The sequence below is a fragment of the Ambystoma mexicanum genome, chromosome 7p, assembly GCF_040938575.1.
Source record: "Ambystoma mexicanum isolate Mex_15411 chromosome 7p, UKY_AmexF1_1, whole genome shotgun sequence".
NCBI classification, from domain to species: domain Eukaryota; kingdom Metazoa; phylum Chordata; class Amphibia; order Caudata; family Ambystomatidae; genus Ambystoma; species Ambystoma mexicanum.
In genome coordinates, this window is record NC_090939.1 from 626,242,305 (window position 1) to 626,262,955 (window position 20,651).

Genomic DNA, 20,651 nt, shown 5'->3' on the forward strand with positions numbered 1-20,651 from the left:
GACAGCTTCTATCTGGGATACAACAAAAGGGGTTTCAACAAATTATCTGGGTACGTTTGTTCATGTGCTTCTTCTGTTGTCTTCAAGCCCCCTTGCGCATCTGCAACTGTTGAGACATAAATTGACATAAATTGAAGAGATTCCGTCATAGCTGTCAAATAATCATGCATTTCCTGTCCAAGCACAGTGGCAACATTTTATTTGTCAGAACGTAGCACTGTGTGCAACAGTGCCGGTGCATCCGTCAAAGTCTGCGGGCGGGTCAGACCTCGCAGACGGGAGGGCATCCCGCCTGCAAACTTGTACTTTGCCAGTCCACTGTCTCTGGCCTATGTGTTTTGATGATTGCTTCTGCTATTTTAGGTGTCACATTCCTCCTTTCTTTTGAAATTAGCTGGACTATGTATAGGACCTCTTCCTGACAATATTGAAGTTTCTCTTTGTCCACTTTGTACCTTTTTCCTGCCAATACTGTCAATAGTTTCACTGAGTCTTCCTGTACTCTTCCTCTGTGGTGCTGCAGACTAAGATGTCATGTCATCCACATATTGGATGACCGCACTGTCAAGTTGTACATTTCCTAGGTCCATTTGTCGCACCCTGTCTAACACTGAGGGCGATTCACAGTACCCCTCGGGTAGACAGGAATGTTGCAATCAGATTCCGCGATAAGTGAACATGGTCAAATATTGAGACTCTTCAAATAATGGAATTGAAAAGAAGGCATTCTTTAAATCAATCACTGTAAAATATTTAGTTGTAGATGGGATGTTACATAATATTGTGGCTGGATTTGGCACTAACGGGAATTATGCCTCAACAATATTATTCGGGGGGCGTAAATCCTGTATACATCTCCACAACCCCCATGTCGCCTTTTAATTCGGTACACTGCCATGTTACATGGTGACTCTGAAGGCACTAATATTCCCTGTCACACTAAGGCAACAATAGTTTCATACATACCCATGTCAGCTTCCTTTGGCATGTGATACTGTTTTGTATGTGGTAAAATGGCTCCCTTGTTCAGTTTCATTTTGACTTCTCCTCCTTTTAATAGACCAACATCATATGGACTACAGGTTCATAGTGAGCTTGGTACGTGTGCCAGATCTTCTTGAATAAAGGATGGTACTTTCCTCACTAATGACATTATCTGAGGAATCTCCCTGTCCTCAATTTACAACTGATATGTGAGACTGATGCTAAATAACACTACGTCATCTGAGTCCTCATCAGGAAACAATTCTTCATGTGACAGTCAGTCAGTCTATGTACCGTGTCAAGCGTTATTACTGTGTGCAAATGTTCCCCTTCGTTGTTTACTCCATGTAATATTACCCGGTCCTCTCTTACTATTGCTGTTTATAGCTCAAATTATCTGCCCTTCCAGCATGCCCATGGGTACTTTCTGGTCTAAACAAATACTTCATGAAGGAAAACGTCTGGGTGTAGTGGCACCCCTCTTTGTACCTTTTGGCCATAAAATGCTGTTATAAATTCTTGTGCATTCACATAATGGATCCCTGGGTTATCCCCTTTTCAGTAAATGAGATTATCATGTTTAGGTTACTCATCAAGTCTCTCTCCAATATGTTAACTGGCGTCTTGCAGGAATAGAACAACTGCATAGCCATGTTGTGTTCTCCTATAGTTATCTGTAAAAGCAAACGCTGTTGTTGCCCCATGGCAATACCTGACATCTGGAGTTTTCCCTCTCTAACACAGGATCCAGTCGCCCCCATATCTACCAAAAAGGAAAATGTATTCACACCAACCCTTGGTTCCTCTTGTGGGTCCGGTGTAATTGATAGGATGAAACATATCAAGTTATTCTGTGAGCTGTCCTATTGTGGGTCATTATTCAGTCCTGCACCAGTGAAAAATTCCCTCCCACTACTGTCATACGCCCTATTCTAAGTAAAGGTACCTGCGGCAATAAGTTCATGTTCCATGTCGTCACTGTGTTTTGTTGTACTGGTGACTGCATTGGTGCTTGCTGTGTCTGAGGCTGAACCTCCTGCTGCGTCTGCTGTATTTATGGCAGTTGTGTCTGATACTGCGTGTGATCTTGCGCATAACATTCCTGTGGTTCTGCACTGTATCGTGGGGGTCTACTGGCCCCTTCTTGACATTGTACTGTAGCATTCTCTGAGTGAAATAACCTTCAACCCCATGCACAGTAGTGCCTGCAGAACTTCACAGATGTATTCTTAACTTTCTATGGAGTTTCCAAGGTTATACAGTATGATTTATACCCATAGCGTGTGCTTGCACGTTTAATTGTTTCTGTCCTATATGCCTTTATGTGAAAATAAATGGCTGACACGCTGCAAGCATCCCCCAGGCACAGCAGGAGAATGTCCATGAAAGCTCCCAGGCATTTGTCTCAATCCTTGCAACGGCCCTGAAACCCAATGCTTCACCTGAAAAATTCCCATATCGCTGTTGTACACAATACACAATGTATCTCAGAGAGAGGGAGAGAGACAGACAGACAGACAGCCATTGGTAAAGTTAGATAGTGAATGGCAGCTGTCTGCAGAGGCCAGTAGTGTCAGTGTGGGGAAGAGATCAGGCTCTTTTGCCATGTTAGAAATGTGCATTGTTTGCTAAATCTTGAATGCTTTGTGATGCCGTGTCGTGCTCTTATGATGCTTTGCTAGGTCATGTTATGCCTGCTATCTGGGGCATGATTGTTTGCTCCCCTCGCTAACTTGCTGAACTACTTTCTAAAGTACTGCTCCCCGTCGCCACACAGTGATGCCGCCCACTGGGATTTGCTCCCATTTGTCCCACATTAATTGTGCTCCTGTGTGTCCCAGGGCAATGTTCCCTCTCTGATGTTTTGCTACCATTGTGCACCTGGTCCCCAGTGGTATGCAGTCATATTTTCGTTTCGAAAACGCTGGTTTTGAAAAACAAAGAGCAACAAATATTGCTTGATTTTTAAATTTCGTTTAGAAAAAAAGTCGCACTGTTGTGTTTGGATACACTTCTGAAGTAAAAGCACAGATGGCAACTTGGGGGGAAGAAAGGGGCAGTAACAAAAAGAAATAATGTAGATTTAATATCAATACGTTTGGCAAATGAGATACTTCAAATGTAACGGTATTGAAATGCCACAACAGTCCACTAGATGGCAAAAATGGGCAGAGAAACAATGTGATACAAGATTAGTATCGTTAAAAATGCGTAATCGTTATTTATATAAACTATAATAAAGTTGTATTTATTTAAAACAGTATTTTCCCAGTGAGTTAAATACCTATAACCGTACCCTGTGCCATTAGTGTCCTACTGTATTTTTTATCTACAATGCTTAATGTAATGGGCGTGACTGGCTCCTAGATTTCATGCCTTGCCCTCATAGCATGCTGAATTGTTCCTATGTCGCCACCAGTCTCTGCCCTCTCTGGAATACCTACACTGAACTTCACTCAGAAACTATTCTTCCCCACTGTTGGAGTTGATACCCACTGCATGCTTTTTAGTGCGTCCACGCCTCCCCGTCTACTTGGTACCCACTGCTGTATGCTGCTGCCTATGGCTTCCTCTCCTTCCGGGTTCTCCCACTCTCTTCCAGGCCTAGTTGCTGCCCACTTCCAGGGACATCAGCCCACTCAATGGTGCCTCAGTACACATCCCCACAAGTATCTTACTCGTAAGGCGATACTACCAAGACGTTCCCCAAGGGGAACCACTACCTAGACATTGCGATGTCCACACTGGGTGGACGGTTGAGTTCCCACCCTGGGCCCTTCACTTACTACCCTGAACTTACATTCTCAAACTCTAAGCTCAAACACTCGATACATGCATGTCAACTAATCTCCTCACACACAGCAATGGAATGATATATATTTTCTGTATATTTATAAGGCACCACCTCTAAATCGCAGTCATTCGAGGTGCTAAGAATGCTACGCTTGTCCAGGCAATGTATGCTTCACAGCAGCGGCCAATGCAGCCTAGGACCACAGGACACACGGCTCCCAACAGGACACAAACGCCTCTAGAAACTTAGAAACAGATCTGCCCACAGAGCTCATGGGCTGTCCAGTCAAATGGTCGAATATATTTGATCGAATGACAAATTGGTCGAATCAATTTGGTCGAAAAAAAAAGGTCGAATTTTTTTTTTAAAGTATTTTTTTTTTTTTTGCTCTAGTATATGTAAAAAAAGGCAAAAAAATAATTCGACCATTTTTTCGACCAAATTGACTCGACCATATTGTAATTCGATCAAATGCATTCGACCAAATGTCTGGTAACCAGCTCATGGTACTTCCGGTATGCATGTGTCAACACAACAGCAAAGCTATCTTAAATGTTCCCTCTCTCCCCACTAACCTAACCCCCTCCCTTCTTCTTCTGATCAACCAAAGCATGTGACATCCATGCAAATGGACGCAGTGTGCGGTATAAATCCCTATAACACACCAATAACATATATGCACCAAACCAGTCGCATACTAAGGGCCCACCAAGAGAAACGTGAAGATGAAGGCTTGCAGTAATTGCATTGTATAAATGATTTCAGTGTTTAAAATATTCAGTGCATTTCCCAACAAATGGTTTTGAGATCATACCAAAATAGAGAATGGCAAAAAAATGAAAGCCCAAAATACCGAAAATCGAGAGCCACATTTTACCACATATATAGGTGGGTGGGTGAGTTAAGTAAATAAAAAAGGTTGAGGGCTATTGGGGCTATTATCAGGGCTGTGGGGGTTCTTCCCCCACATATATATGTAGCAAAAAGTGGTAAATAAAATTGGTGTTTTGGGCTTCGATTTTATTTCTTTCGCAGTATTCATATAGATCTATGGTTTTCACCCTACAAAATAAACAAGGCTCGGCAATACAGCCAGAAATTCAAATGTAACCAATAGGTACCTAGTAACATCCAAAAGGAAACTAGGGGGTGTGGTATTACACTAGCACTTCACAACTGTTTCTCGTGTCTGCCGATAACTGCATTCAAGACCAATTTGAAAGGCACTCTATTGAAGTTTACCTCATACCACCATGTTTCTGGCCCTTATAATTCTGAAGGAATATGCCCTTCTAGCATTACTAGAAATATAAACACTGTTGCCTCTCTAGTCCCTTATAAATAAATGTGTCTTGCAAAATTGATGAAATCAAAGTTTCCATCGCTGTTTGTTTCTCATTTCCAAAATTATTGACGGCAGCAGCCTCTAGGCTCCACCACGAAAGCTATGGACCCGACAGCCTCCTCGAACAGTCGGCTAATCAGTTGGTATTCAGGGATTTATTTAAATAAGATCAAGTTACTGAATAGTCACTTCGGTGTGCTGTCAACATGTGCCCGACATCAGAAAGGCGCAGCCTCCAGAATCCGTATCGGATGTGCGGAGTTTTCTGGGCATGTTTACTTACTGTGGACGATTCATCCAGAATCTTGCCTCCAGGTCGGAACCGCTCAGGGCGCTGACAAGAAAAGACACCATCTGGAACTGGGGCCCGCTTGAACAAGCGGCCTTTGACGACATCCGGGGCGCCCTGGCAGCAGAGGACACCATGGTCTTCTTTGATCCTGTGTTACCATCGGAGATCATTGTTGACGCCAGTCCGTTTGGTTTGGGCGCCGTGCTGACACAGATCGACCATGATGGGGGTGTCCGCCCGGTGGCCTACGCCAGCAAGGCGCTATCAGAGGCGGAGCAACAGTACTCGCAGATTGAGCGCGGGGCGCTGGCCGTACTCTGGGGCTGCAGGCACTTCCGGCTCTACGTTCTTGGACGCCCGGTGACGGTGGTGACAGACCACAAACCATTGATTCCTATCCTGGCGGGGTCATCCTCCAAGCCACCAGCACGAATTGAGAGATGGATGATCGCCCTCTTGGAATATGGAGTCACCCTGGTGTATCGGCCGGGGGCGAACAATGCGGCAGACTATCTCTCTAGACACCCGGGGGCGCCTGGGGCGGAGGACTATGACACCTGTGCGGAGGAGGCCGAAGAGCATGTCCATGTGGTGGTGGAGGCGGCCACCCCGAATGCCATGCCCTTAAAGGAACTTGAGACAGCTGCAGCAGATGACGAGTGTTTCAGGATACTAAGGCAATCCATGCAACAGGGATCCTGTAAGTTGGTGCTGGAGGCCCTAGCGGGGCGCACCCAGGAGGCCAGAACTGGGCTGGAGCAGTTATGGAAGGTCCGGGAGGAGCTATCGTTCTCAACATCCGGCCTTTTACTCCGGGGAGATCGAATTGGGGTGCCCCAGTCAAAGGTGGGGGACGTGATTGCCCTTGCACAAGACTAAAGCACGCTTAAGGCTGAAAGTGTGGTTCCCGGAACTGGAGCGGAAGGTGGACGATTTCGTGGCAGCCTGTGTTTGGTGTCAGGCGGCGTCACCCCTGCAGCGTGAACCTGTCATAGAGGCGATGCCTCGAGGGACGCATCCGTGGGAAGTCGTTCATGCAGACTTTGGCTCCACCACGATGGGCACCCACTTCCTCGTGCTGGTTGAAGAATACTCGAGGTACCCCGAGGTGGAGTTCGTAGAGTCAGTGGCGTTTGAGCATGTCGTGGTGGCCGTGGAAAAGGTGTTTGCGGCTGTCAAGCTGAGAGGTCCTGTGTCCGCGGAAGCTGCTGAACCCCCGACAATCCCCCTGAAATGTAATTCCCAGAACTAGATTTCAATTCAGCTCTGCAAACTACACCCCAAAGGGAAAGGGGGAAGTGGATAACAAAACAACACCAGGCTGACTGCGTCAAGGCTAACCAAAGCTGAACCTGCAGAGGATATAAGAAAAGCAGATACAAATCCTTTTATTACTTACTTAATCTTAAGAGTGGGAAAGACTTTAAATCCTTAACTAATAATTAAGAATCATACCTGGTTCTTCTCTTGAAATTTCTTAGAGAAGCTTGTAAAGAAGCTGAAAATCTCTCTTACTTGAGACTCTTGAAATTCACAGCAACTTCTTAATTTGGGCAAATCTGGAAAGTTTTGTTCTTTGCCTTTTTTCCAAAATTCACTAGTTGTCCAGTTAAATTGTCTTTATTTTTTCTTTCTTTTTCTTTCAAACTTTTCTTTTGTTTTCAAACTTTTTACAATTCAATAAAGTTTGTGAATTCTTGAAGAAACGCGTGCTAAACACACACGCGGATTATTTCAATACAGAAGATTTGCACGTTGAAAACTTCCTGCGTTGAACAACACGCGCACTGTAAGAAAAGTCCACGCGCAGAAAACACACGCGCTTGCAAAAACACGGCAAGCAGAATTCACGCGCAAACGAGATCACGCGCAGAAAACACACGCACTAATAAATTCCCGCGCTGATGAATTACCGCGCCTATTCACACGCGCCTTGCGCCTTATAACCCACGCGCAAAAGAGTTCACACGCGATCGAGTACACGCGTTAAAAAGGACAAGCGCAGGAAACCACACGCGCAGTTGAGTTCTCGCGCTGAAGCACACGCGCTTGAAAACACACGCGCAATAGAGTTCTCACGCGGCAAACAGATTATCGCGCCAGGAAGCACACGCGCTGGAAACACACACGCTTTAGAGTTCTCACGCGACGAACGATTCTCGCGCTAAGAAGCACCCGCACTGGAAAACACATGCGCTATAGAGTTCTCGCGCGGCGAGCCGATTCTCGCGCTAGGAATCACCCGCGCTGGAAAACACACGCGCTATAGAGTTCTCACGCGACGAACAGATTCTCGCGCTAGGAAGAACACGCGCTGGAAAACACGCGCAGTTGAATACTCTCGCACGCGCAAAGGTTCAACGATTAGTTTCAGATTACACGTAGTACGTGTTTTACAAATAGCGTTCAAGCGCACTCAGAGAGTTCAATAATATAAATTCAAAGGTAACATTTCACGATTTCTCAAGTAAATGTCATTAAGATAAACAGAGCTGCAGTTAAAACAAAGTCACTTATCTCCAGAACGATTTCTTAAAGATCTTCAGAGTTTCCTGTCTTCAAAACGAATTCCTGACAGCTGATAGCTTCTCCTGAAACCCCCAAGAAAGTAGCCGCTCAACTGCTAACGCCTGAAGGATAAAATCCACCAGGCCCAAGTCTAAAGCAGGAGCAGCCACTAAACACGTCCTCTCAGCTGGGGTTTAGATGATGAAAGGCAAAGAGTGACAGTTTAGAATGTTCATTGTTGTTCAGCAGTGTTTTCTAACCAATCAGAGCTGTCACTGTGAAACTCCATTTTGCCTTGGGTCAGAACCAGGATTCTGAATCAGCAAGTTAAGGCCAAACCAACTACAATAGAAAACTTCCCACCCACACAAGGCTAATCTAAAAAGGATAATAAAAGAGAAAAAATGGGAAAGAAACTTGAATAAGGGAAAATAGCCTGAATAGGGGAAGGAAACCTGACAGCGGCCCATGGCTTCCCACATACGGTGTGCTCAGACAATGGGGCGCTGTTCCAGAGTGAACGGTTCTCGGAACTGATGGAGGGCTATGGGGTGGTGCACAGGAAGATCATGCCTCTCTGGCCAAGGGCAAATGGTGAAGCCAAACGGCTAATGAGAACCTTAAATAAGACCTTTCGGATCGCCCAGGGCCAAGGGCTGTCCCTCCAAAGAGCCCTCTACCAGTTTCTGAGGGTGTACCGTACCACGCCGCATGCATCCACTGGAGTGTCCCCGGCAGAGGCGTTGTTCAAGCGGTGTCCTCGGGGGCTGTTACCTGAGGTCGGAGAGAAAGAACCAGGGGTGATTGACAATCAACAGGTCGAGGCGGACCGGCGAATAAGGATTGAACAGGAGAACCTTCAGAGGGGGCTTCGCCCACAGCGGCTGGAGCCGGGTGATGAGGTCCTCATTCGAAATAGACATCCCCATGGGGAGCTCTCCCTACCGTACGAGCCGGAGCCGCTGGACGTTGTTGCGGTCAAGGGGTCCATGGTGACTGCATCGGATGGCCGGTCTGAGGTTACTCGCAACATGAGCTTCTTTAAGAAGTTACGGGATCCCAGGACTGATCCACCTGCTGATCCGACGATGAGGAGAACCACCAGGTCTGCCTGAGTCCCTGGCCCGGGGAATGCCTATGGACCGAACACCCGTGCCGGAGGTGAGTAGGAGGTACCCCAAGAGGACTGGGCGAGGGAAACCTGCTCACCTCAGCGACTACGTTCTGGGACAGGTGTCTGATCATCCTGACAATGGGAACGGTTAAGTAAGGGGACCCGGGTGGATGTTAATAAAGGGGTTTTTCAGAACGGGACATGTGAATTGTTATAGACATATAGTGTTTTGGTTTGCAGTGTATAGTTCTTTAATGTTTGTTGTTTGTCCTCCCGAAAAAGGAGGAGTGTGGCGCTGCCCGATGACGGGGCGTGCACGCGGCGGCGTGACGTTGCACGCCGCCGTGTGAAGCATAAATAAACGGGGCGTTTCCCGGCCGTGCAGAGCGACCGGGAAGCTCGAACCGCAAGGACGTGTGAGGCTGTGTCCTTGGGGATCCGGGGCTTGCAGGCAGCGCTGGGGGGGCGCCAATAACCCCCAACAATGGACTGTCCTGCCCTTTTCCATTTCCAACACATGAGTTGATTGGCTGCAGGTTCAGTGCCACCTGTTCAAACAGGGAATATGTCGGGTGTGCATTTGAGCTTTGGAATGTTTTCGTCGAATAGCTTGTATAACTTATACTGTAGCTTTATTTCAGGAAAATATCCATAAAAGCAAATGCAAAACATGATAAACATATTACATCAATCAAGTGTACAACTATAAATGGCAATCAAACATGAGTGTTAAGCCCCACTAAAATGAGCATCAGCTGGCGTAGGATTGCATCATTTCATCGATATTATCTAGAGCCTTAATCTCATCTGGTCATATGATCTTTCCTAGGGTGACCTAATGGCCAATCTCCTTATCAGTGTCCTTTCCATAAATCAATGTTGAACCTCGGTAATCGACTAGTGAGCATCAAAGTGCAACAGGAAACAAAGGAACAGATGTAAAGACTTAAACATGTACTGAGTTCTTCCCAGTTTAACAAATGCCCCAGGATGTCGCTTGAAACTCTTTTGTGTGTTCTGGGCCACTTCTACATTCCAGAAGTGGAGAAATGAACTGTGGCCAGTGAGGTGGAAGGCGGAAAAATAATTGTGAAACATTTTCTTGAGCAGAGCATTTGGGAAGATGCAGAAAATATTGTTTGGAAGGCCTTTTTTCGAATGGATTGTGTCCTCCCACGTATTCCTCATCTTTGATATATTTAATATCCAGCTTCAGCTGCGTCAGAATTTTTTTTTTTCAGCAGAGGGCGCTGTGCGTCGATGCAGTCAACTCAATGTCCCTTAAGGGCCTCCATCTCGTGGGTGATGTCAGTGAATGTCTATATAGCATGCACAGCGCCCTTTGGCTCCAGTTACTTTTTTCCAAGTAAGCGTATGCTTCGAGAACAACTGCGCGCTTCCATTGTTCATTTAGTGAAATTGTCTTCATCTTTGACACCTACTAACCCTAAGACCGGGGTTGAGACGCGTCAGGACTGCAGTTCCAAGATGTCGATAACCGACCCACATCAAGTATCCTTGTGGCGTCTCGGTGTGGAACACAGGACCTCTGTCTGCTCCAAATGCCAGTCGATGACCAGAAAAGCTCTGAAGTAGTGAAAGGGAAAATTGGCGGTAGGTAGGAACCCCAAAATATCCCCATCGACTACCCCGTCGAAGAAACCTTCCTCAGATGATGCGAGAGGCGACTCTCCTCAAAGGAAGAAGGTGAAAAGGTCCAGGACGAGGAGTGGCTCACTCCACTCCTCATCGTCGGTGAGGAAGTCAAACAAAAGGCACCACAAATTGCCTACTTTGACTTCTTTGTCAGACTTCTCTCCTGAGAGAGCTATATCCTGACCCACAAAGGTCTCAACTGCTGCTGAATGAGAAGCATTTAGGTTAGCAATGCTAAAAATATTTGAGAAATAAAAACCCTCGACAAGCCATGCTCCTACCGTGCCTTCTAAAGCCGGTAAGGAAAGAGCTCGAGCCAAATCCCATTCATCCTCGAGCCTGGGACGAAGGCCAGATCCACATTGAGAGATCGTCGACACCATTGAGGCCTTCGATGGCAGCTGTGCCCTCAACGCCAGCTGCGCCATTGACACCAGCTGTGCAATCCACGCCAGCTGCGCCATCGATGCCGGCTACCAATGGAAACTTCGACACCACCAAAGCCTTTCGGTGTCATCAAAGCCCAAAACGAATTCAGTAACATCAACGGCTCCTCGAGTGTCGAGTTCAACATTTTTGAAGCCTTTGATGCCCATCGCAGATAAGAATTATACTCCTTTTCCAAGATATGATTATTTTAAATCACAAACCTTGATGTATGTGGAAAATTAGCTATCGGATAACGATGCGCCATTTGGGCTACAATATGGCCTACAATATGGTACACCAAATGTCCCTGATAGTTTTATATCAGAGGAGCCAAGGCTAAAAGATCTTTATGACAAGATGCATCATATAGACAGTTAATGTCTAAGGTTGATTACTTGGGATGGAGTAGACCTCCCCTCCCTTTCGAGCAGGATGATCTAACAGACATCCTTGATAAGGGTCTGCAAATGGATCCCATTTTACCTTTCCATACTGCACTTCAAAAAAGGGTGTTTGCCAATTGGGAGACGCCAGAGTCAAGTCCGACAGTAAACAAAAGCTTGACAATAAAATACCGCCCATCTAGCAGTGCCCTCAACTACTTGACAAAACTCCTCACCCCAGAAAGTCTGATGGTGCAGGCAGCTATGGCAACCTCAAAACAGGCAGCTTACCCAACCATCCCTCCAGATAAGGATGACAAGAGAGTAGATGCATGGGCAAGGAAGTAACTTCTGCGGGGAGCATGGCTCTTAAGTCAGCCAACTTCACATGTGCCTTAGCAAAGTTTTCATTCACTCTATGGGACTGTAGTTTCATTGCGGCTGATCATATTCCTGAGGGGGAGGAAAGAGACGGGTTCATGGCTATTGTTAGAGATGGCAAAGAAGCCATGTGTGAGTCTCTTCAATCGGGTCTGGATTCTGCTGACAGCATCAGCAGAGCCATGGCAACAAGCACCGTAATACACAGATTTGCGTGGTTGAGGAAGTCTTGATTTGCGCCGGATGTGCAATCCAGAGTCTTTAGCATGCCTTTTGACGGGTCTCATCTTTTTGGCAATAAGGCTGACAAAAGCCTTGAGAAGTTTCATACCTTGAAAGGCAACAGCCAGAACCTTAGGTGCCACTATTAGGCAGCCTCAGCTATTTCGCCCCAGTGGACAGGTTTGGAGGGGTAGATCTTTTCGCTACTACTCCTCAGTTGGACGAGCGAGAGGAATGGCTGGTCAAAGAGGCCAAAGAAGAATCCCTCAGGGTGGACGAGGGAGAGGTGCAAAGCCCGCTCAAGCAGGGGCATCCTTACCAACAGCTACTGCTTGTCAGGTTTCCTTAATTACTGTCATCAGGTTTCCTTTAATTACTGTTAGGTTCCCTTTAATTATTTTCTTTTATTTCTGTGTGGGTTTGGCCTTGACCTTTCTATACAGAATCCTGGCTCTGGCCCAAGGCAAGGTGGAGTTTTACAATAGAAGCCTTGATTGGCTAGAGAGAACTGCAGGACAACAATGAACGTTCTAAACTGTCACTCTCTGCCTTTCATCGTCGTAACCCCATCTGAGAGGACGTGTCTGTAGCTGCTCCTGCTGAACTCTTGGGCCTAGTGGATTTGAACTTTCAAATCCTGGCAGTCGAGTGGCTACTTATGCGGGGTTGTTCAGGAGAAGAATTCAGGTTCGCAGGAGAGTTTCTGGAAGTTCTTTTGGAGAAGAAAAAATTATTAAGCAAAGTGACTTTATTTGGATATGTAAATCTTTGCTCAGATTCATTAGAAACTTTAGGAGATTGTAAATGAAAATTCAAAAGAAGAACTGATGTTACTCTGTTTATAGTTCAACGTTTAATTTTGAAACGCGCGCGAGTAGTGTTAGACTGTTAGGTGGGATCGTAGCGCGAGTGCGCAAGCGTGAGAAACGACTGCTACGTGAAAACTACAGCGCGTGAATTCATTGCGCGTGTACGCATCCGCGAGAAAATACTGCTACGTGAAAACTACAGCACGTGAATTCATTGCGCGTGTACGCGTGCGCACAAAAAGACTGCTACGTGATTTCTATAGCGCGTGTTCCAGCGTGAGTGTTCAAAGCGCGTGTGTTCATTGCGTGTGTAGTCATAGCGCGAGCACGCGTGCGCGAGAAAAGACTGCTACGTGATTTCTATAGCCCGTGTGTTCCAGCGCGAGTGTTCAAAGCGCTTGCGTTCATTGTGTGTGTAGTCATAGCACGAGCACGCGAGTGCGAGAAAAGACAGCTACGTGATTTCTATAGCGCGTGTGTTCATAGCGCGGGTGTTTATAGCGCATGTACGCGAGAGTAAGAAAAGACTGCTACGTGACTTTTTCAGCACGTGTGTTCTTAGCGCGTGTGTTCCTCAGCGCGTGTTTTTTCTCCGGCGTGTGTTTTCTTCAATGCATGTTTTGCACGGGTACATTTTTGCACGTGTGCGCGAAAAGGTTTCAACGGACTTTGGAAAAGTTTGCAAGTTCTTCAAGAGACTATGAACTTTATTTATTAAGAAGAAAGAACAGGATTCATCGAAGTCTTCTTAACTGGAATATTTAACAGTTTATAAGGCAAGAATCAAGGTTCTTAAGAGTTCAATAATCAAAGGAGTTGCTGTTATTTTTCAAGACTTTCAAAGCAACAAGAAAGGTATAAAGATTTTATCAGCTATTACTCCAATCTCCTCTAAGATCTTAAAAGAGAAGAACCAGGTATGATTCTTTACATTTTAGTTAAGGATATAAAGTTTTCATAATTTAAAGGTAGTAAAGTAATTTGAGGATTCTGTATGTTCTTATGTATTCACTGCAGGTTCCGGATCAGCTAGTCAGAACGTCGCCAGCCTGGTGTTTCTTATGTTATCCACTTCCCCCTTTCCCTTTGGGGTGTAGTTAACAGAGCCGAGAATTATCGGGTTCTGAGGATTACACTTCAGGGGCATCGTCGGGGGTTCAGCAGCTTCCGCGGACACAGGATAACTCTCAGCCTGACACTGCTTCAGCTGCCTCAAAACATCTCTGAGGTCTTGAGTCATGAAACGCCAGTGGGAAGCAGACTGTCTCGCCATCTGAAAGAATGGCGAGACATTACTTCGGATGCTTGGGCATCGGAAACCATAGCCCAGGATGACTCCCTTCCCTTCCTTCAGACACCTCGAACCATCCACCGGGGAGCCATTCTTTGAGGGTTCCAGATCCGCTTCTTGTGCAGGAAATTGTGAACCTGCCAGAGAAAGGCACTATAGAACCAGTACCTGTAGCGGAGAGGAACAAAGGATGCTACTCTCCATATTTCCTAATACCCAAGAAAGACGGAGGACTGAGACCCATCTTGGACTTGAGATACTCGAACAAGTTCCTCAGGAAGCACAAGTTCAAGATGGTCACACTTTCTCAGATCCTTCAGACCCTCCAACCAGGATTGGATGGTGTCATTAGACCTTCAGGATGCTTATTTTCACGTGCCTATACATTTCAAGCAGAGAAAGTACCTGAGGTTCACTGTTGGAGGTTCTCATTATCAGTTTTGAGTTCTGCCTTTCGGGCTGACGCCCGCCCCAATGGTTTTCACCAAACTGATGGCAGTGGTGTTAGCGAGTCTCAGGAAACGGGGGATTCACATCTACCACTACCTGGGGGATTGTCTGATTAGGGCGCTTTCTCCCGACCAGAGACTGGATAATCTCAACGTCACCTGCCACTCTCTTCACAGACTGGGCTTCTCCCTAAATTACAAGAAGTCCCATATGACACCATCTCAAAAGCTCCACTTCATCGGGCCGTACTGGATACATCCTTGGGAAACAGCTCGCAACCCGAGGTGAGGGCTCAAGACATTCTGAAGATGGTTTCCAAGTTTCAGAGTGCCCAGCGTCTTCCAGACTTTGACTTTTTGAGGTTGCTCGGCCTCATGGCATCCTGCATTTTTATGGTGCCAGAGGCTCACCAGAGGATGAGATCCCTTGAATGTGCTCTCAGAACTCAATGGTCTCAATTCTCAGGCAACATGTCAGACCTACTTAAGGTTCCAAGCAGGGTCGCACAGGATCTCCTGTGGTGGGCCTGCAAGGACAACATTCTGAAGGGAGAACTTTTTTGGCAACCATGGCTGAAAATAACTGTAGTGACGGATGCCTCACGGGCTGTCGAGCCCACACCAATAATCTGACAATCAGCAGTCATTGGAGTCCAAACTACACATCAATCTTTTGGAGCTGAGGGCAATCAGACTTGCGCTGAAGGCTTTTCTGCCATCTGTACGGGGAAAGAATGTCCTGATAATTACGGACAACACAATGGCCATGTACTATCTCAACAAGAGAGGAGGTGTAGCATCACTACCACTGTGCAGAGAGGCAATGCAGCTCTGGTACTGGACAATTCAAGAAGGAATCTCTGTATCGGCAGATCACCTAGCCAGAAAAGATAACACAGCTGTGGATGGTCTGAGCAGGCAGAGCACAGTCTCCCACGAGTAGGAACTAGCTCAGGAAGTCCTTCAAGAGATCTTCACCCTTTGGGGAGCCCCTCGAGTGGATCTGTTTGTGACCAGTGTCAACTGGAAGTGCGAGCTGTACTGCTCCAGGGAATTTCCTCCAAGAGGAGCTCTAGGAGACGCGTTCATGGTGGACTCAGAGTTTCCACTCCTGTATGCATTTCCTACAGTCCCCGTCATTCCTCACGTGATCAGGAGGTTGAGAAAGTTTGGAAAACTCATGATCTTAGTTTCCCCGGATTGGGCCAGGAGGACGTGGTATCCGGACCTTCTGGACTTCCATCTGCCCTCCAATATGTCTTCCGCAAAGAGAGGACCTTCTCTTGGGAGAGGAGGGTCAGGTTCTCCACTCAGAGGTCAAGACTCTCAGCCTTCATGCATGGTTTCTGAGAGGCTGAGATACAAGGATTGGGACCTCCCGGATGACGTAATGGAGATTTTGCTTTCTCCAAGGTCAGCAACGAAATTCTTGTACCGTTGCCGTTGGAACAAATCCTGTAGCATGTGCAAGGACAAAAATATTGACCCTTTACTATGCAAAACACCAAAGGTGTTATCTTTTCTACTATACGTAGCCAATCTGGGTCTCCAGGTTGGAACAATTAAAGGCTATTTGGCAGTGCTGTCCATCTTTAAGCGCTCGTCTGAGGAATCTTCATATTTTGAGATCCCACTGGTAACACATTTTCTGAAGGGACTCACCAATGTGTTCCCCCCACCATCTCCTTTCCAGGTTCCAGTTTGGGATCTTAATCTGGTGTTAACATTTCTTATGTGTGCCTCATTTGAACCTCTACATTAATGTTCATTAAGGTTGCTAACGTTTAAAACCATTTTCTTGGTAGCACTAACTTCAGCCCGTAGAGTGAGTGAATTGCAGGCACTATCATCTAAACCACCCTTCACAATTGTCCACAAGGACAAGGTCATGCTGAGGGTTAAGCCTACATTTTTGCCTAAATGATCATTTCAGATTATCATGTAGGACAGAACATTGTATTGCCCACTTTCTACCCTCCACCTCATCCTGGCAAGGAGGAAGAGAGGTTACACAGATTAGATCCAGGTAGAGCTCTAAGCTTCTACATCTCTAGATTATCCAAACTTTGTATAGATGATCAGGTTTTTATAGGCTATACAGGTCACAAACTGGGTCAGGCTGTGACAAAGCAGACCTTAACCAGATGGATCATTCTAGCAATTTCAGAATGCTAAAGGCTGGTGGGGAAAGATCCTCCAGAAGGCTTGCAAAGAGGTGTTCCTATCAAAACAATGTGTGAGGCAGCTGCGTGGTCTACTATACACATGTTCAACAAGCATTACTGCCTTGATTCTTCCCTCAGTCAGGATGGTAGCTTTGGAAAAGCTGTCCTCCATTCGGTTCATGGAAACCATTGAGAACATTCTTAGTCCCTCCACCAACACAAACACTGCTTTAGGGGTCTATCAAAGATGAGGAATACGTGGGAGGACACTATTCATTTGAAGAACAAGTTGCTTACCTCTGGTACCGTTCTTTCAACTGGATGTTCTTCCCAAATATTCCTCATCGCCCTCCCAGCCTACCCCAAAGTAGAATTTCCCATGCTATTACAGCTTTCGATCCTTCAAAGTTTAGTACGGTCAAACCTGTGGTTATGCGTGTAGTACTACTAAAAGAAAAAACAGAACTGAAGCCAACGGACGCTGCGTGTGCTATATATACCTTTGATGACATCACCCTCGAGACGGAGGCCTTCGAGGGACATTGTGTCGACTGCATTGACACACAGCGCCCTCTGCCAAAAAAAAGATTCTGAAGCTGGATATCGAATATATCAAAGATGAGGAATACGTGGGAGGAAAATCCAGTCAAAAGAACGTTACCAGGGGTAAGTAACTTGTTCTTCTGTGTTAGTCAAGGACAACCCTTGGTGATGGCACTTGGGCACAGCATTCTGAGCTATGTGGAGAGTAACAGACTGGTAGGACCGTTGCAGAGAGTACCGAACATTGCTTTCGGATGAGCTAAAAACTAATCACAGACAGATTTTCAGAATTATCACAATTATCACAATGAGGACCATTTACACATAATGAATTGCAGTGGTAATTCCTGGTTGGTTATTTTGAAAACCCAAGCATATTTTACTGTCCAGTATAACAAGGGGCACGCCCCTAGGGAAAACCTTTAAGTGCACCCATTTATCAGTAGCTAAACAATGCAAATCTCTCTCTGGTGTTCGGTGAAACTATATAATCTTCATACTTTTGGCATGTGCTTATTTGTTGAGAAGCTTTTCCTGGTGCGCAGAAGCAGGTGACTGAGTTAATCTCACCTATGTGAAATAGTACTTTTGTTTTTCATTGATACACATGCATGTTTGCTTTTACTAAAACCTTGATTTTATGTGTGCAGGTGAGCTCCCAGGCCTTAAGGCAACCATCTCCGAGCTGCACAATGAAAGGGACTCGTTACTCTACAGCGTGGATAACAAAACTGAGAAGATTGCTGCCCTCGAAGAAACTCTTACGATGAAAGTAAGTGTTGGTATATAAAGCAAAATAAGTATTCTCTGACATCTAGGCCTTACATTGTATTAAGAAGGATTTTCAGAACCAGATCTGTGGGGGCGTTCTCCGAGGTCACCATATTTGGTGAACCGGTTAAAAACAAATTCGGTCTAGCCAAACTCAATCAAGATAGTATAGCTGAGCATTAAAGCTTAGAATTCAGGAGATAAGGGGCAGTTAGTGATAGTGAGACACAGACTGCTCACATAAATCAAATTAGGCATTATGAATAAAAATAATATGTTTAGTAGGCCTTAACACACTCTAAGCGTATAAAATCACAGGTAAGTAGTATTACTAAAACAAATATATGTAGGATAATCCATTTGAGCCAAGTCACACATTCCACAACGCCACCTGGTAGCCATCACTGGAAGTTCACCTACAGTTATCCACTAGTTGGTGTCTGTATATTTTGCAATAACACCTTCATAAATAATTACAAAAAAAACTCAACACATGATGCTTACAGATTGACTTTAATCAAACAGACATGATATGATTATATTGTAGATTTAGGTTTTCATATTTTTTGTTATGAATATTTGGTGTTTAAACAGTCTGATTTGGGGTATTATTACGTATGAGTGAGTGCCTATTACTGTGCATTTATGTCAGGAGTATCACAAAGTGGTGGCCCATCTCACAAGATGCATGCCTTCTAGTGTGCTGGAAACTGATTGGTTATATTTCATGTGGATTCCATGATGTACCTCCTGCAAACCTGCTAGCTAAGAGGAATACCATGGTCTTGCTTGATGTAAGTAATCAGACCCAAGGGATATGGTGTTGTATATATTACTCATCCACTCAGTCACTGGCCCTCTTCTTAGAGAACTCCATATTTAGGCCTCCAATTGGTGGATTACCCAGAGTTGAAGCCTGAAGCTGTGGAAGATACAAATGAGTACAGAGAAAGGCAGTTTAGGGGTAACAGATTGTATAATCTATCACCTGGTATTTGGAGCAAGACATGTACTCCCTTTTATTGAGAATTCACCAGATGTTTGAACGCAGGCAGAAACAAGCAGATGTACTCCACTGTCACCAAGGGCACTGCTATCATCAGAGGATGCAATTGGGTGCAAATCGTACGCACCAACATAATTCTTGAGAGAATGCTGGCAAAGCCTCTTGAAGCTCACCACAGAAGATGACTCCTGCTCAAATAACTCTTCACTGTGGCTAAACCCTGCGATTAAGTTGGAAGGAAAAACAATATTCTGGCCAAATTGATTTCTGAGCGGTATCTAATGGCTAGGCGATATTTCCGAAGATGGAAAATGGATCACTTTTAACAGACTAACTTCTGAAAGAGGTCTAGAAGGTTGCACTTATGGAGAATATTGAAGGCTGTCGGTGAAAGAATCCCTGGATAGCACACAGACTAGTCTGAGTTGTTGCAAGAATTCAAGTTGGAAGGACACTTCACTTCCAAGGTCTACAAACATCTTGGAAAATACAAAGAGACTAATGAGATATGACTAGATAAATGATCTGAGGTATTGGATTCAGAAATGAGTGTGAGCAGATGGAACAACTATCTAGCAGTTTATAGAACTTCTAGAAAGAAGTCACAATGACTATGAACAAAGTACTGATGCTTGATGTGGATTATGATTATGCTAGCATTGTCTTGGGGGAGGAGGATTTGATAGTGGATCTGTCATTCCTGCAGCGATGCTGGTTCTTCAGAGCATCGTTATCGTCAGAGAAAATTATATTGTGGGTTTGGAAGAGTGAGCAGGTGTCTTCTGCCTCTTTTTGGATGAAAGATGTACAGCAAATAGCTGCACTGGAGAGGGTGATCTTGTTTAAGAATAAGAAATTCAAATTCAACCTTTATGAACAAATCTCAGAAAGATTCTTGGAGCTGTAATCTGTGTTACCACTATACCTTTATATTCAAGAGTCAAAATATGTTGAAATGGCTAAAGTGATGTTGCTATTGTTTGCTGATCATTACTGTGAGGAAGGGTTGGGATGGAGGGTCTATGTATATTGAAAACATTTTGAATTTTTTCTTGTCATTTTAATATGCTTAATAAATATGTGAAAACAAAAAAAAAGAATTGTATAGGCAATGTAGCCCAGGCAGTAAGTGGGATGCCTTACCCTGGCTCTGTTGGGAAAGCACATAGGGCAATAGGGTGGGGCTTTTCAAGCTAATGCGGTTTGCTTCCTGAAACCAGACCCCTGGCATCCAGTGGAGTCTATTTCCTCAGACTGCATACCTTGTGGAATAGTCTCTCTGCTTAGGAGGACAGAGAAAGAATAAAGTCCTGTGAGTGAGGCACACATGTTTACCACAAGTAGTGGGTGCTTGAAACAGGGCATGTTTCGATGTGATGTAGGATGTTCAATAAATAAATGAACAAGTTATCTTTATGTAGGGGTGGTAGGTCTGGGGCATTAACACTCTAATAGATGTATTTAGTATGGACCTTAGGTAAGAATTCCCTATACTCAGAAAGTGTGATT

The 20,651-nt window shown here is 45.2% G+C and overlaps 1 protein-coding gene across 7 annotated transcripts in view; it reads left to right on the forward strand.

Annotated features, from left to right (window-relative positions):
• TSGA10 (testis specific 10) overlaps window positions 1-20,651 on the forward strand; it is a 539,078-nt gene that overhangs the window by 314,706 nt on the left and 203,721 nt on the right. For all 7 annotated transcript variants that reach the window (XM_069636638.1, XM_069636640.1, XM_069636642.1 and 4 more), the window contains exon 11: window positions 18,016-18,137. In XM_069636638.1, coding sequence (XP_069492739.1) covers window positions 18,016-18,137 — 122 coding nt within the window. The remainder of the gene's footprint in view (window positions 1-18,015; window positions 18,138-20,651) is intronic.